The sequence below is a fragment of the Labeo rohita genome, chromosome 18 (assembly GCF_022985175.1).
Source record: "Labeo rohita strain BAU-BD-2019 chromosome 18, IGBB_LRoh.1.0, whole genome shotgun sequence".
Lineage (NCBI taxonomy): Eukaryota > Metazoa > Chordata > Actinopteri > Cypriniformes > Cyprinidae > Labeo > Labeo rohita.
The window spans coordinates 21812843-21829177 of NC_066886.1; the positions used below are offsets into that span (position 1 = coordinate 21812843).

The 16335-nt window shown below is 35.1% G+C and overlaps 1 protein-coding gene across 1 annotated transcript in view; it reads left to right on the top strand.

The window, feature by feature from the left end:
* dhx36 (DEAH (Asp-Glu-Ala-His) box polypeptide 36) overlaps positions 1–16335 on the top strand; it is a 43797-nt gene that overhangs the window by 14638 nt on the left and 12824 nt on the right. Inside the window, exons 12-15 of the mRNA XM_051135092.1 lie at positions 9673–9760; positions 10413–10468; positions 10647–10711; positions 13165–13308. Of these exons, the coding sequence (XP_050991049.1) occupies positions 9673–9760; positions 10413–10468; positions 10647–10711; positions 13165–13308 (353 nt within the window). The remainder of the gene's footprint in view (positions 1–9672; positions 9761–10412; positions 10469–10646; positions 10712–13164; positions 13309–16335) is intronic.

The following is a 16335-nucleotide window of genomic DNA, read 5'->3' on the forward strand; positions in this document are numbered from 1 at the left end:
TGGCGCTGGAGACTAAACGGTTCCTGATGGTGTCACACCTAATTCTTCACATTAATTCCTAATTCTTTTGCAGTTAACATGCATCTTTTCTTCTCCACCTGTTTTTTCTGACCATGCAGACTCAACAAGCATTTCGCTGTCCAATGGTCAAGCCTCAACTCTGCAAATTCTTGTATTGCATTAGTATTGCATTCTTCTCATGGGCGTTTAATAATTTGGACTTTTCAGTCTGGGTTAAATCTTTTTTGGCTCATTTTATCTGTAAAAGAAAATATGCCTAATAATTATGCACACCTGGATATAAGGAGTTTTTCACTTCCAGCCTTCACGGACAATTATATATCACATATAAATGATTAAATACAAAATTAACAGTAGTTATTAAGACTGATGTGGTTTGGAATTGGTAAAATGTGTTTGGACAAAAAAAAATGACCAGAATATCAACATGCCTAATAATTCTGCACACAGTGTAGAGTAAAATTGTTTTCACAAATCTGCATTTCGTTCATATATATAGAAAATAATGCAGGTGATGATAACACAGCCTTGGGGGACTCCAGTATTCAAAATAACGTCATCAGACATGTTACTCTGCACAAGACTCTTTGAGGACTGTCAGTTAAAAAATCCTTAATCCATAACACAAGATGCCCACTGGTATCACGTTTTAACAGTCGGTCTAATAAGATGTCAGTCTTGACAGTATTAAAGGCCGAACTAAGATCAATAAATGAAATTCTAGCAAAAGCGCCAGGGTGCTGAATATGCTTACTAATCACATGAAGCAAAGTTAAGGTAGCATCCTCAGTGCCTATCTGTGCTTTATAAGCAAACTGCAATTGGTCTGACAAGTGAATATTTGGCTGATGCCCCAACACAACCCTTTCCATGCATTTACACAGAATGCTGGTAAGGGCGATAGGTCTAAAATCATTAGGTGATACAGGGTTGCAGTTTTTGGGCACAGGGATGATTGTCGTTTTCTTCCAAGAAAGTGGGACAGTAAATCAAGCAAAAATCTGAAATCTAGTAAAAACACCTTTAAATTGGTAAATGCACCCTGCTATGGCCCTCCCTCTAAGACCATCCGGGCCAGGTGCTTTATGAGGATTTACCCTAGCAAGACAACCAGCTACCTCCTGCTCTGTAAGAGTAATAGTATTCCAGACTTGGCAACACTCTTGATCAACCCTAACTTTGTGAGTGGTTTTATCAAACTTACTGTAAAATGGATTTAATTCATTTGCAGATAAACCAGTATTTATAGGTTGACTGTGCTGCTTGTGTCTCTCTCTACCCATCATGTTATTTAAACTGCTGCATGCCTTACGAGCATCCCCAGTAACAAACTGCTTCTCTACTTTATCTTTATATTGTTGCCTGGATTTCCTAATAATCGCTCTGAGTTCTGGTCTTTTATCTTTAAAGTGTACCATATTACCTTGAGCAAAAGCTGCCCTTTTCTCCCTTAGACATTTCTTCATTTTATGTGAAACCCAAACCTTATTATTAGGATATATTTCAACAGTTTTTGTTGGTACAACATTATTCTCATAGAAGATAATGTAAGATGTTATTGTTTCTGTTATCTTGTCTGCGTTTACACAGTTATCAAAGAAAATGTCCCAGTTCGTATCATCATAACAGTCTCTCAGTCTCTCTTTGCAGACGTCGGACCACAGCGCAACTTCTCTTACTGTAGGCTTTTCTTGTTTAAGTTTAGCTTTGTACATGGGCAGCAGATGAATAACGTTATGGTCTGACTGGTGGGCGAGGCACAGCCTTATAAGCATTTGGTATATTACCATAACTGATCCAGAGTCCGTGAAAGCCGTGTGGGACTGTCTATATACTGTTGTAACGTTGGTAAGTGACCAGAAAGTTCACAGTTATTAAAATCCCAGAGTATGGAAACGGGTTGGTCCACAGAACGCGCAAGGGTGTTATTAAAATTCTCACTTATCCAGTCAGCAGCGTCCTCGTATTTAAGTCCCGGTATATAAACCAGAATGATGGTGATCTGTCCAAATTCCCTTGGAAGATGGAACGGTCTGAATGATACAGAGAGCAGTTCATAATCGGGGGTGCACATTTTCTCGTGAACACGCAGTTGTGTTGTCCATTTACTGTCCACAAAGATACACATACCTCCCCCGATCGATTTATTTGATTTGTATTTGTCCCGGTCAGCTCTTATTGTGATGTACCCAGAAAGAGCAATTTCAGTCTTGTCTTTAAGCCATGTTTCCGTTAGACAAATCAAGTTACTCATTTTAAAATTATTCTCAGCGTTTACCCTGGCATTCAGTTCTTCCATCTTGTTATTAAGCGACCGCACATTTGACAGCGTTATCAAGGGGAGAGGGAATCGCGCACCTTGCTTCCGAAGCCTGGCCCGAATACCCCCTCTTGAACCCCTTTTCTTCAACGTCTTCGCTTTGAACTTGGACTTCCGTACAATTTCGGGACAATCACGCGCTAATAACTCGAGATCCAGCTGTCCAGCATGTCTTTGTAAAGACATCAGGTGCTCTCTGGAGTAGGTCACATCTTGCCCAGGGCCATACAATGAGTTGTTGACGGAAAACAATGAAAATAAACCGTTCAAAATTAACCATATCTTAATTATCTCCATAATCCACAGTACAGGAAGCTCTCCCACACGATCACAAACAAAACAATAACACGTAGCGAAACACAAACTAAAAGCAACTAAAACAAGCAAATATATGTTTAGCGTGAGGCTCTGGGTCAGCCACTGTGCAGCGCCCCCGGAAGTTAAAAAAAAAAAAAAAAAACATGCTATATTTACTTTTATCTGAAAAGAGGACTTCGGACCACTGAGCAACAGTCCAGTTAATTTTCTACTTAGCCCAGGTAAGATGCTTCTGATGTTGTTTCTGTTTCAGAGTGGTTTGGTAGCCCTTTTCCTGAAGACGTCTGAGCTTGGTTACTCTTGGTTACAAGCTTGCGGTAATTCCTGTTGCTTGTGCACCTTTTCCTATCCAATTTCTTCCTTCCAGTCAACTTTGCATTTAATATGCTTTGATACAACACTCTGTAAACAGCCACCCCTTTCTGTAATGACCTTCTGTGTGTGACTTATCCTCTTTGTGTAGGGTGTCAATGATTGTCTTCTGGACCATAGCCATGTCAACAGTCTTCCCCATTATTGTGGTTTCAAAGAACAAGAGATACCCAGATTTTATACTGTAGGGATGGACGTTCAATGAAACTCAAATGCAAATATTCTAATATTTTTAGATACTGAATTTTTGACTTTCATGAGCTGTAAGCGCTAATCATCAAAATTAAAAAAAAAAAAAAAACTTTCAAAATGTTTTACTTTACATGTAATAAATCTAGAATATATGAAAGTTTCAGGTTTTTTTTTTTAAATGTTACAAACAAAAAATTGACTTTTTTTATGATATTCAAATTTTTTGAGATGCACCTGTAATGTAATAAAATCTTTTTAAATTAAGTTTTAGATGCCAATTTGTTATTCAGCGTTTTAAAATGTAGTTAAATAAATAAATAAATAATAAAAGTAAAACATTTGGAAACAATGTAGAAGAATTCAACTAACGAATAGATTTTCAATTGCATTTTATTTTTTTTAGAAGTTATTTATTATAATAAATATGTGGTTTTAAATGTCAATTTACACTGATCAGTCACAACATTAAAGCCACCTGCCTAATATCGTGTAGATCCCCTTTTGTACTGCCAAAACACCACTGTGTCGAGACATGGACTTTACAAGACCTCTGAACTCATCCTGTGGTATCTGGCACCAAGACATTAGCAGCAGATCCTGTGAGTTTCGAGGTGAAGCCTCTATGAATCACGTTATAAATTTCAGAGAAGTGTGCAATCAGAGAACATCACTGCCATGAGGGGTGTATGTGGACTGCAACAGTCTTTAGGTACATGTTAAAGAAACATTCACATGAATGCCAGGACCCAAAGTTTCCCAGCTCACCTTTGCCAATAGCATAACGCAGCCTCCACCAGTCTGGATCCATAGTGCATCCTGCTGTTATCTCTTATCCAGCTTAATGATGCACAAGCACCCAGCCATCCACCTAATCTAAACAAAAACATGATTCATCAGACAAAGCAACTTTGTCATTGTATGTGCTTTCAGTGATGGACAGGAATTATACATAATGGCCACTATAACTGATCTGAGACTATACAGCCTCGTACGTGGAAAACCGTGATGCGCTGTGTGTTCAGACAACTTTTTATCATGTTTTTGTGCAGTTTGAGTTATAGTACCTCTTCTGTGTGATCGGCTAACCTTCGATCCCCACATCCATCAATGAGCCTTGGGTGCCCATGACACTGGTGCTTGTTCACCAGTTATCCTAGTTGGCTCTTGTCAAAGTCTCTCAGATCTTTTTGCTTGCCCGTTTTTCCTGCTTCCAACACATTACATTCAAGAACTATTTACTTGCTCCCTTATTTATCCCATCTCTTGACAGGTGCCACTGTAACAATAGTGTTATTTACTTTTTATTTACCCGTAAGTGGTTTTAATGTTGTGGCTGATTAGTGCATTTTTTTTTTTATTTCATTTATTTTATTTTAACTGCATTTTACACATACAGTGCCCTCCACTAATATTGGCACCCTTGGTAAATATGAGCAAAGGTGGCTGTAAGAATAGATCTGCATTGTTTATCCTTTTAATCTTTCATTCAAAAAATTCACAATATTCTAACCTATCATTTAAGTAAAACCATGGAAAGCAGGGGGAAAATCTCTTTATGAAATAAATGTTTTTTTGTAGTTCATGTTGACCACAATTATTGGCACCCAATTATTGCAATGTCCTTTATTCAAGATAACAGCTCTGTGTTTTTTTTTCTTTAATGCCTGAAGAGTTTGGAGAACACCTGAAAAGAGATCAGAGACCATTCCTTCATACAGAAACTCTTCAGATCCTTTAGTTTCCCAGCTCCATGCTGGTGCTTTTCTCTTCAGTTCACCTCACACATTTTCTATAGGGTTCAGGTCAGGCAACTGGGACCGCCATGGCAGAAGCTTCATTTTATGCTCAGTGACACATTTTTGTGTTGATTTTTAATGTTTGATTTGGATCACTGTCCTGATGGAAGATCCAACCACAGCTCATTATAGAACTTCTAACAGATGCAGTCAAGTTTACATTTTTTATCTGTTGGTATTTGCTAGAATCCATGATGCCATGTATCTGAACAAGATGTCCAGGACCTCTGGCAGGAAAATAAGCCCACAACATTAAAGATCCAGCAGTATATTTAACCGTGGGCATGGGGTACTTTTTGTACCAAACCTATTTTGAGTGTTTGCTGCCAGAAAGCTCTTTTTTTTTTTTTTTTCTAGTTTCATCTGACCACAGAAGCCATTCCCATTTGAAATTCAAGTTGTGTCTGACAACTGAATATGCTGGAGTTTTTGGATGAGCAAGGAGGATTTTTCTTAAAACCCTCCTGAACAACATGTGGTGACGTAGGGGCTGTTTGAATTATATGTATATATGTGTATATATATATATTTTGTTTTGTTTTTTTTGTTTTTTTTTAGTCTTTTGGCCCCAAGACTCGACTAATCTCTGCAATTCTCCTACTGTGATCCTTGGAGAATCTTTGGACACTTAAACTCTCCTCTTCACAATGCATTAGGACGATATAGACACACGTCCTTTTCCAGGCAGATTTGTAACATCTTTAGTTTAATTTGAATTCTTAATTATTGTCCTAATGATGGAAATTGGGATTTTTAATCCTTTAGCTCTTTTCTTACAGCCATTTTCTATTTTGTGAAGCTCAACAATCTTGTTCTGCACATCAGAACTATTTTATTTGGTTTTATTCCTTGTGATGGATGATTAAGGAAATTTGGCCTTTGTGCTCCTCATATTTATAATCCTGTGAAACAGGAAGTTATTGCTTGACAATATCATACTCCTAGTCATTCTAGTGTGCTAAATAAATGCAAATATGAATGGGAATATACTTCAAAAATATTTTACGCATTATAATTTCTAAGGGTGCCAATAATTGTGCCCAACATGCATATGAGAAAAACATTTATTTCATAAGGTAAGTTTCCCCCCACTTTTAATTGTTTTACTTCAATGAAAGGTTAGCATTTTGTGAATTTTTTTTGAATGCAAGATCATAAAGATAAACAAAGCAAATTTATTTTCATAGCCATCTTTGCTCATATTTACCAAGGGTGCTAATATTAGTGGAGGGCACTGTAAATTAAATAAGTTTAGGCATGTCACACTGTAACACATTTGCAATAATGCCCGCCTGTGTTCTACCCTCAGACATGTCATTTTACTGACGACTGCTTCTAATCTCGGGGAGTTCAACGCAGGATTCACAAAATGCTTTCTCTTGAAAGATGGCCCATTACCCACTTTTTTTGGACCAGCTGACTCCACTGAATCATATTTTTTTTCAAGCATTCAAAATACAGAATTATGGCAATGTTTCTGACACACACTGTACATGGTAAACCAATCACATCAGACTGGACCATCTGACCAATCAGAGCAAAGTAGGCTCACGGAAAGGAGGGGTTTATAGAGATTAAATCTTTGAACTGCTTGGAACGAATCGTTTAAGATCCGCTGGAAAATGAGGTGATATTAAATGCATAATTAAAAAAAATCAAAGCTTTGTTTGACCTTGCATGTAAAAACCTGTTGTAGGAGACTCCCAAAACAATATTAGAAACCTTAAAGGCATAATAGGGGCACTTTAAGAACATAATTGCTGTATGAGAAGCTTAAAGTCCTCTGACCCTTACTAAAAAGTGCAGCAAGAGAGAGAAATGAGAGAAGTGCTTAGCTTGTGTTGACTGGCTGCTGTCAGATACAGCAGTGTGGGTTGTCTTTCAGGAGGAAAGTATTGCGATTGGCTAATTAAGAAGTCCAGCTGTGAAATTATGGATCAAAAGCAGTTCTAATTAATGTTGTCTGGAGATTAAGCACTCTTGTTGACTTCACTAACTTCTGGCTGGTTCTTCACTTACCTTAAAGTCAGGAATTTGTGTGGTCTAGGTTGACAATGTAATCCCTAAAATGGCAGGCAAATAACCCGTTCTGTATTGTGAAGTATGAAGTAGTTCCGACTCGCATCACATCTGCCTCAAAGTCTCTGTATATGTCTGTTCTCTTTGCAGAAGTTTTTTTTTTTTTTTGTAGAAAGGGGCGCTTACATCATCAGTGTCACAGTCCTGGATGTCATAGCGGAACGGGGAGTTTAAGTATTCTTAATTAACCATAATATTTGGGAATACTTGGCTTTTTAATGTCAGGTTTGTTTTGCTCTACACAGAGGAATCTGGGTCACAGAATGCCCTGAAAGGCATTTACACACATACTCTCACATTTTCCTGTTGGCATGCATAACCGGTGACGCGCTCATGTGCATGCATGCGCTGCAAGAGTAAGTAGATTCTGTTTAATTTGTCATGTACCCTTGATGTGACGTTGCTGGGGTGTTAAATATAGAACCAGGGCCGCCTGGGAACACTTCATGTTTTATCTCCCTCCTCCCCTCCCTCAACACACACTGAATTTTTATGAGGGTAAACCTCTCAGATTGCTTTTGTTAACTTAATAGCTTTGGTTCACTTTATCTGACTTTGGTAGGTGGCTCTATATTTAGGACAGAAATTACCCCTCAGATCACAGTGTGGGAATGAAATTTGTGCTTGTGGTGATTTTAGAACTGTCAGAAATTTTCTCTGAACTTGCCTAATGACACCAAATGAAAACACTTCATTATTGTGAGTTCATTAATGGTGTCTTTGTGTGCAAGTAAGTTTGTGTGGTTGGATTAAGCGGCTAACAATCACATGACACATTGAGCTGTGGTGCTCCTGGGATGCTAGGCTGTTATGGGTGCCTGCCACGGTGCTATGCAGCTGCTAGTGTGCTCTTCATGGTTTGTAGTGCCATGCTATGCGGTCACTAGGGTGGTGGTGGTGTTGTTGGTAAGTTTTTGTTTTTAATGTTCAATTTTAATGAAAGTCTTTTATGCTAACAAAGGCTACATTTATTTGATCAAAAATAGAGTTTTATTAATTTTAAATACATTTATTGAGAGAGAGAGTCTAGTGTTACACATCTGTGCACTGGGATGATTATCAGGTGTCAGTGTCTGCCCTCTTTTATTTAGAGAACAGGGATCTATCATAGTCTGATCATATTTGTGGAAGTGAATCATAGCACAAACAAAGAAGATCTAGAAAAGTTTACAAAACCATCTTTGAAGAGTTTGGTTTCCACAAATCCACAGTCAGATTGTGTTCAAATGGAGGAAATTCAAGACTATTGTTACCCTCCCCAGGAGTAGTGGACCAACAAAAGATCAAGATATGTAGCAAGGCCTTTCTCATATTGGTTAATGTTAATGAATTCACCATCAGGAGAACACTGAACAACCATGCTGTGCATGGCAGAGTTGCAAGAGAAAGCCTCTGCTCTCCAAACAGAAAATTGCAGCTGTCTGCAGCTTGCTAAAGATCATGTGAACAAGCCAGAGGGCTATTGAAGAAATGTTTTAGACGGATGAGACCAAAATGGAACATTTTAGTTTAAATGAGAAGCATTATGTTTGGAGAAAGGAAAACACTGCATTCCAGCATAAGAAACTTATCCCATCTGTGAAACATGGTAGTGATAGTATATTGGTTTGGGCCTGTTTTGCTGCATCTGGTACAGGACGGCTTGCCATCATTGATGGAAAAATTAATTCTTAATTATACCAACAAATTCTGAAGGAAATTCAGGACATCTGTATGAGAACTGAGTCTCAAGAAAAAGCGGGCCATACAGCAAGACTTTTTGTCTATTTTTAAGACTTTTGTGCAAATCTGATGTCTGGTCATATTTATGCAGAAATACAGAAAATTATAAAGGGTTCACAGACTTTCAAGCAGCACTATATAGTCAAAATATAAAATGTAACTTATTTCTGTGATGACCAAGCTGAATTTTCAGCAGCCAGGAAAGAGCAGAAAGACAAATTATTGAATAACCTTGCATATGTTTTGATGCTCAGACTTCTTGTCTGTCAACCACAAATCCAACAAGTGCTTTTACACCACAAGCAATATCAATAGAAAATTATTGCTTTACAACAACATCTGGTGTTATCTTTGAAATGGAGATGTTCTCTTACCTCTTACTCGAGAGGACAAGTATCACTTGAAACCACAAAATCATAAGAATAAACAACAATGGAAAAATATAATACTAAAAGAATGATCAATAAATCAGTCAATGGAATAAGTATATAAATTATTTAAATGATTATTTTAAATTATTGTATGATTAAATGGAATAATAAAATCATTAAATAATGAATGAATATAGAACAAAATGAAATGACACAATTTTTTTTTTTTTTTTTTTTTTTTTTTTAAGGATTCTTTGACTAATAGAAAGTTTATTAGAACAGCATTTATTCAAAATAAAAAAAATCTTTGTCACATTATTAATGTCATTAGTCTAACTTTTGATCAATTTAATGCATAGTAAAAGTTTGCTGCAAAATAATAGGATTAATTTCTTTTAAATATCTTAATGACCCAAAACTTTTGAACTTCAGAAAAAAGAATGTGCACATGAAACTTCAACTGTTCTGCTTTTTCTTTCAGGATGGAGCGATTCTAGTGTTTCTACCTGGATGGGACACCATCAGCACCCTGAATGATTTGCTCATGGCTGACCAGATGTTTAAGTCAGGTATATGTTTTAGACTATTAGTACCTGTTTGCTATATGATGGTTTACCTGTAACTAAATATGAAGATAATTTTTTGCAGCTCTACATTTCTTGGCTGAGTCTGGAATGAGTCATACCAGACTTTACCTGAGCAGTATGCTAGAAAACTGTTATCAAAATCAAAACATTGATGGTGAAAGATGAGTGTTAGTGAAAAGGCTAAAATATTGATCATTCCAAACAAACTTTCCTGTCATTTTGAGAAGGGGAAAAAAATTGCTATTTACATGCAGTGCCTCAATTCTACAAGGTAAATAAGCCTCTCGCATTTTTTCTCTGTGTGCATAAAAGAGAAAGAGAGAGCACTTTAAGCCAGGGAACAGTAAGTGTTTGTACGCTAGAGTTCACGGTGCATCAAGAGAATGCTGCAAATCCATTGGTATTAATGAGAATAGTGTGTTGTAAAAACGGAAAGATAAAATGTTATTATTTAGTTGCATAGTATGAAATTTAATTGCATATATGAGTGATTTACTTATAGTGTATGGGGTTGGTTGTTCTAGGAACGTCTTTTGTTGTTCCATTTGTCTTTATGCAGAATTAACAAATACATGTATGCTAGCGGCCACAGCACCTTGTGTTCTGACTTGCTCAAATCTCGGCTCGCTTTCAGATCGGTTTATCATCATCCCCCTCCACTCTTTGATGCCCACAGTGTCTCAGACTCAGGTAAGTGTAGACAGCTGTGGCAAGCTCTCTGCCTCCCACAACAGCTCACAAATGCGATCTCTCTCTCTCCCATCTGACTGCTGAATTGAATTCGCTAAGCTCCATGTAAAGTCCAGTGCCTCAGACTTTCAATAGTGCTATTATGTTTATGAATGACACTTTGCTTCTCTCTCCTAAGGTGTTCAAAAAGCCACCCCCAGGAGTGCGCAAGATTGTGATCGCTACCAACATCGCAGAAACCAGGTGGGTTTGAGTGTGTGTGTGTGTGTGTGTGGGTGTGTGGGTGTGTGCTCATGATTGTACAAATGCTTTTCTGTATGTGTGTTTTCTGCTTTTCTGTCTCTTATACTGTATGATGAATCTCTGTCTAGATTTAAAAAAAAAGCATTTGTCAGTTTTGTTTGATAATGAATAATTAACACTGTGCTAAAAGTTGAAACCATGCAATGGCCAAGTGGCATTCGAGCCAGCTAATTAAAACTCAACTGACTAGCACACAGCTTTAAAAAAAAAAAAAGCTTCAAGCATCGTCTGTACAAACAAACTCAAAGAGTTGAAAGCATCCAGAATTTGGTGGGGTTTCATAAATAAATTCATGAGTGAATCACTTTTTAATTGCACTCAGTATCATCAGGCTGTTCTGCTACTGAAATGTTTGGTCTCTGGAAATAAACATCTGGAGTCTATAATGGTGTTACACTTATCAGCTATTAGAGATTCATTACAGTTATGTCAGCTTTGTCAACTTATTTCATCTTATGCGTGGTTCTGAAATGTTTTCATACAGACAAGATTAAACTGCAATCACATTGCATTTACATTAATATTTAGGATTCAATACATGTTCAACTCTTTTGACGGCACCATTGGCATACTCATTTAACCCTTAAAAACATGAATGTTTCGGCTGTCATTAGCACATATTCGAGCCAAGCGGAAAAATGTATATTTAACTAGTGTGGATCTAGTTAGTATAGTATACAAATAGTATACAGTTGTCCCGATATTTTGGCATCTGTTTTAAAATAAAATAAAGTGTATTTCTTTGTTGGAATTTGCATTCAGAAATCTGGGTTATATTTGGGATCTGAACCATTTGATATGTTCATCTTCAAAATCAGTATTTTGTTTGCTGACAGCTACTTCATCAGATCCTCCAAGTGAGACTAATATTTGATTACATACTTGCTGTGCAGTAAAACACTGAGCCATGTCAAGATGTGCTTGTTGATACTTTGTATACTTTGATGTATTATTATATTAATATCATCACAGTTATTATTTATTATTCCCACCTTTAAAGGTGAATTACACTTCATGAGATGTCAGACGTTCATTATTCTTCAGCATAAAATATTCACTCTATTACATACCCCTGGTCACTTATATAAATAATTAGAAAACACATTTTACTATTGTCTTTTTTTCTTGTTATATTGTTGATAACGAATAGATTGAGGGATACTCAGAAGATGGTGGAAAAAAAAAAAAAACAGTGCACAGTCACATTGAAATTTATTGTCAATAGTGTGGCACAAAGCAACTTTCATACAGAGGTCACTTTCGAACCAAGAAGCTTTCTGCTGATCAACATGTCCAATTTGCGTAACCACAAAATGCAGAATTCCAGATTGTGTGGATTCTAGGGATGTAAAGATACACGTATTTGTATCGAACCATTCTGTACAAGGCTTTTGAGGCTTTTCCTTTTCATTACGTACCGAACGATTTGATTCATTGGACTAATCCTATTTGGAAAATAAAAGCTTAAAGTGTGTGAAATATAATGTTCTCAGTGCAACTGTGCTCAACAAGGCAGGTTGTTATGGTGTGGTGGAGTGATAGAGTTTTCCCTCTTTACTCGCTTTTATTTGCTTTTAAATAGCTTGTAAATGCATGTGCACATTTTACTTTCAATTCAAACTCCCTTATATTAAACATAGAATGTTTCATTTAACAAAACAAATACAAATACACCATGCTATAGGCCTAATATAAATATATTAGTTACACTTCCACTGATCTGAGATGTGACAGTTGTTCAGCACACTGCATTGTTCAAAGTAAAACAAAAAAACAAATACCAAACCACTGTGACACCGCTGTGTCGTATCGAACCGAACCATGTTTTTTGTGAACTGTTACACCCGTAGTGGATTCCTATTAAAATGAAAACAATAAAAAATAAATTGAGGTGTTTGGGGCAATAAACTGTACTTCATATACATTAACACAAGAATCACTTACTAAGTGTTTAACTTCCGTTATATAACTTTGGTTAGTCAGTATGAAACTGTAATTTTGAGCATTTTCCCTTATTTTTAAGTATATCTGAGAAAATGGCTTCTCAAATAATACAAAATGTAGTAGGGGGCTTGATTTTGTTCATGAGGAATTGATTTGATCAATTAATCTGTCATTGTGAGGGGGAGGTTATGTTAATGGAATTTGATTGGATTCTTGGGGGATGGTGATATATTAGCCTTTGTTACAGCAACAGAAAAGTTTCCAAGAAAGTTATAATTTTGACTGCAAACATTATATTGCTCTTAGAATAATGTGAACTGATAAATCATGACCAGGGATATGACCAGTTTTGATTTTGTCGTCTTCAGTGGATATTTTTGTCCTCTGCTTCTGTGATTTCATTAATATGTTGTAATAATTCTCTAACTTTTAACCTCTGTCTCTTTCAGCATCACGATAGATGATGTTGTGTATGTGATAGATGGAGGGAAGATTAAAGAAACTCATTTTGACACCCAGAACAATATTAGGACCATGACAGCAGAGTGGGTGAGCTTAGCCAATGCCAAACAGAGGAAGGGCCGTGCTGGCAGGTACAGATATTTCTTCTCCTTTCACTCTTATCATTTATTCTCTTTTATTTGTTATTCCTTCCATATATCAGTAGCTCTTCCTCAATCCATTCACAAGTATCAAAACCAATTTCAGTTGGAGAAATTGCAGCCTGTAGAAGAATGTCAAACCTCTCAGGATATGCAGTGTATGCTTGAATCACAGGAATGCTGTTAAAAAAAAAAAAAAAAACTTTTATTTTCTTTTTCTAATTTCTTTGCAGATCACACTGTTTTTGCAGTATTTCCACAGTGAAGGAAATAAAATGTATTTATATATATATATATATAGATAGATAGATAGATAGATAGATAGATAGATAGATAGATAGACAGATAGACAGATAAATACAAATCACAATATAATTAATTTTATTTGACAACTATGTATGTAGGGCTGGCAGATAAGCAGTTTTATACTGAGATCACAATAAATGTTTATAACGATAAGCTCTGGACATTTTTACTTAATATGAAAAAAACATGACAATAGCCAGTCAGTTCATGTTGCTAATAAGTCTGCATGCTCTCTGTGTGAAAGAGTGGCATAGTTTTGTTTACTACTCAAACTCACTGACACTAACTGTGTTTCAGCATCTGCCTTCTCACGACACAATATCTTCACGACAAACCATTAAAATAAAAGTTAGATTTAATCTCGGATAAATTATTTATAAAATAAAAACCTTAAATACCATATATACCATATATATATACACTGCCGTTCAAAAGTTTGGGGTCAGTAAGACTTGTAATAGTCTTTAAAGAAGTCTCTTATGCTCATCAAGGCTGCATTTATTTGATTAAAAATATAGAAAAACAGTAATATTGCAAAATGTTTTTACAATATAAAATAATGTTTTTTATTTTAACATACTTTAAAATAGAATTTATTCCTGTGATGAAAAGCTGAATTTTTATCAGCTGTTACTCCAGTCTTAAGTGTCACATGATCCTTCAGAAATCATTCTAATATGCGGATTTATTATTAGAATGATCAATGTTGGATAATATCAACAGTTGTGCTGCCAAATATTTTATTTATTTATTTTTTTTTTTTTTTCTTCCAGGATTCTTTCATGAATAACAAGTTTTAAAAGTACAGTGTTTATTCAAAATATAAATATTTTATAACAATGTAAATTATTTATTATTAACTTTTAATAAACTTTTAATTATTAACTTGATACATCCTTGGTGAATAAAAGTATTAATTTCTTAAAAAAAAAAAAAAAAAAAAAAAAAAACAATAAAAATGTACTGACCCCAAACTTTTGAACGGTAATGTATATATAATGTATGTGTGTATATGTATGTATGTATGTATGTATATATATATATATGTGTGTATATATATGTATATATATATATATATGTATATATATATATATATATATATATATATATATATATATATATATATACACACACACACACACACACATATATATATATATATATATATATATATATATATATGTGTATATATATATATATACACACACACACACACACATATATATATATATATATATATATATATATATATATATATATATGTGTGTGTGTGTGTATATATATATATATATATATATATATATATATATATATATATATATATATATATATGTGTGTGTATATATATATATATATATATGTGTGTGTATATATATATATATATATATATATATGTGTATATATATATATATATATATATATATATATATATAATGCTTAGGCAAGATAAGAAAAATGTGCACATCTTCATTCTCTTCACACCCCTGGCTCTTAATGCATAATTTTTTTTTCTGTAATAGTTGCATATGAGTTCCTCAGTTGTCCACAGTGTGAAAAGATGAGTCTCAAAATCATACATTCATTGTTGGAAAGGGTTCAAATACACAGAAATGCTGAAAAACCAAAGAATTTGTGGGACCTGAATGATTTTTCTGTTCGGCACAAACAAGGGACTCATGAACAACTATCACAAAAAAAAACAAAACAAAAAAAAACAGCTGTGGATCATTCAGGTAACAACACAGTATTCAGAATCAAGTGTATGTTTTGAACAGGGTCATTTTTATAAATTCAACTAGTATTATTATTATTTCTCTTGTGGACTATATGTAGACGTCTTTCATGAAAAATGTCTTATTCAGGTCAGTATTAAATAAAAAATAACATGCATTTCATATGATCCTGATTCTTTGCTGATTTTGACCTCAACTGTAACTACTGACCTCTGAACAAAATGACCTCTTGTCATTTTGTGTTCTGCAAAATAGGTCATGTCATTTTTGGTATATATAATATTATAAAATGATGTGAACAAACCCTAATTAGTCTTACTCTTTTCTTTTTTTTTATTCATGTCTAGTATGCAAGTTCATGAAAGGTCTATCTGTCCTCTGTATACAGTATCTCTGAGCTGAGACTGCTTTTCTCAAGGATTCACTGTATTTTTTTTAAAAAAATTTTTTTATTTATTTAAAAGTCCACTCAGAAAAGAAAAAAAATGTGGCCTTGAATAGCTTCATTGCTATTTCAGTCATTTGATAGGAAAGTGAAAAAAAAAAAGATATCTTTGGCTTTTTTTGAAGTTGAAGACCATGTGTAGTATCTCACATCTTAAATCTTGTTTGGCTCTCTGACTTTGTTCTGTCTACTGTAAATGGATAATGCATTTGTATATATGTAAAAAAAAAAAAAAAAACTGACTGTGTTGTGTACGTGGTATTGAAATGGCAAAGTAAACTGATTTCAGGTGTGTGTGTGTGTGTGTGTGTGTTAGAGAGAATGAGAGCAGCGTGCGTTTTGTCTGGTGTCTACATGTTGGGGTTTAAATTGGCACAGTGACTCATGCCTTTTGTCGGTGAGTGAGAGTGTGTGTGTTTGTATAAAAGAGGGTGGATAATAAGTCAGTGACTAGATTCTACATGAATCTAGTCACATGAACCTCCTGCTCAGCACGGACTCTGACACACTATTTCAATTTCATACTCATTCAAA